This window comes from Anomaloglossus baeobatrachus, chromosome 5 (assembly GCF_048569485.1).
Source record: "Anomaloglossus baeobatrachus isolate aAnoBae1 chromosome 5, aAnoBae1.hap1, whole genome shotgun sequence".
In the NCBI taxonomy this organism is placed as follows: Eukaryota; Metazoa; Chordata; class Amphibia; order Anura; family Aromobatidae; genus Anomaloglossus; species Anomaloglossus baeobatrachus.
In genome coordinates, this window is record NC_134357.1 from 83983085 (window position 1) to 83984628 (window position 1544).

General features: G+C 36.0%; 1 protein-coding gene across 1 annotated transcript; it reads right to left on the minus strand.

Annotated features, from left to right (window-relative positions):
• Positions 1–377: 377 nt before the first annotated feature.
• LOC142312663 (taste receptor type 2 member 2-like) lies at positions 378–1319 on the minus strand. Its single transcript, XM_075351658.1, has one exon. It carries the CDS (start codon positions 1317–1319, stop codon positions 378–380), a length of 942 nt encoding a protein of 313 aa, XP_075207773.1.
• Between the last annotated feature and the right edge of the window lie 225 nt (positions 1320–1544).

The following is a 1544-nucleotide window of genomic DNA, read 5'->3' on the forward strand; positions in this document are numbered from 1 at the left end:
CAAATTAGCAGGCCCAAAAAATATCTTTAAATGTAGTCTCAAAATTTTCAAAATTGTAAAAAACACAAATTATAAAGGTTTCCACAATAGCAAAAAAACCCAAACAAGCCTTTATGCAGCTCTTTGTATATAATAATAAAGGTTCTATGTCTCCGAATATGGCAATAAAAACATTTTTAATTTATATTATTTTAATGTAGTACATAGTATAAAAAAATAAAGTTTTGTGTCATTATTGCATGGCCTTAAAAAAAAACCTAAGAAAAGCCTCTTTACAGATATGTAGGCGCAAAACAAATTTTTAAAAAATGTAGCTCTTCAAAGATGCATATGACATGACACATTGTAGGTTAACCATTACAGAATATGTAAGCTCTCTATTGGGTGGTGACAGTGTCCTCAGTAATCACTGGTTTCATACCTAAGAGTTTCTTGACATTAGACAATAACTTCCGGTTCCCCGCTATCAAAATAATTGAATTAATTGTTGGGAAGCCGGAGCCTACAATAAATGAAAGAGCAAATATCAAACCGTCGCTATTCTCCAATGCCATGAATACTGAACTCATACACCCATAGAAGAGCAAATACAACAGAAGCAGAGATGTTACTGTTTTAGCCGCAGACAAATGAGAATGAATTCTTGAATTTCCAGAACCTTCATTGCTTTTCTTCATCCGTATCATGTGCTTACACAAAGAGGTGACGATGGCTCCAGCAGTGAGAAATATTATAACAAAGGCAATTGCAGCTACCAGCATGTAAGTCTGGAACAGACATTTGCATCTGCTTTTAAAATCGAAAGAATATATTGAAGTTACATTTCCATTTCCAAGAACAGTGACAGGCTTAATGTCTATGTATAGATCCAAGTAGGTTACTAATCCAAGTAGCCAAGATGCAGCGATAGAAATAATGAGCAGCCATGGAATGAATACCGGAGCCTTTGTCTTGAGCTTGTAGAAGAAAGACCCACCAAAGTTGGCAATCTTAATGCAATAATAGAAGCACAGGCAGGTGGAACTCCAAAGACTTGAGAACGCCAGTGAACTCAGGATGATCATCAAAGGAAACGCCACCAAGCCTTGTCTAAAGAACTCCTTAAACATTAAAGACGTGACCCTATGAAATGTAATTGATCCTTGCAAGAAGATATTGATGAGCGAAATGATGTTGATTATAAGTATGGATGGGTTCCTATCACGGGTCTTTAACCAGTCTAGAAAATGAACTGTCAGGATGAATAAATTTCCTATTACACCAGTCACTAGAAAGCAGATGTAGATACCAATAGTTACTAGGGTTTCAATAGGATTCATGTTGGACTGATTGATTCTGAATAAATCAACGTTTGCTCCTTCCGTGTATGTGAGCCAGTTATTGACTTGAGCACTACGTATTTCTGCTAACTACGCATAACTATTTAGCGTATGCTGTTTGTCAATGTCATTCCTTGCTCAATTTCGTAGTTGTTAAATGCAGACACATTTTAAAGGCTTGACAGGATTGGCAGTGTATGAATAGTTCCTGTGCTCTATAATAAA

Bases quoted from the DNA above. Each gene is read 5' to 3' on its own strand.
- LOC142312663 (XM_075351658.1), bottom strand. From the start codon at position 1,319: ATGAATCCTATTGAAACCCTAGTAACTATTGGTATCTACATCTGCTTT.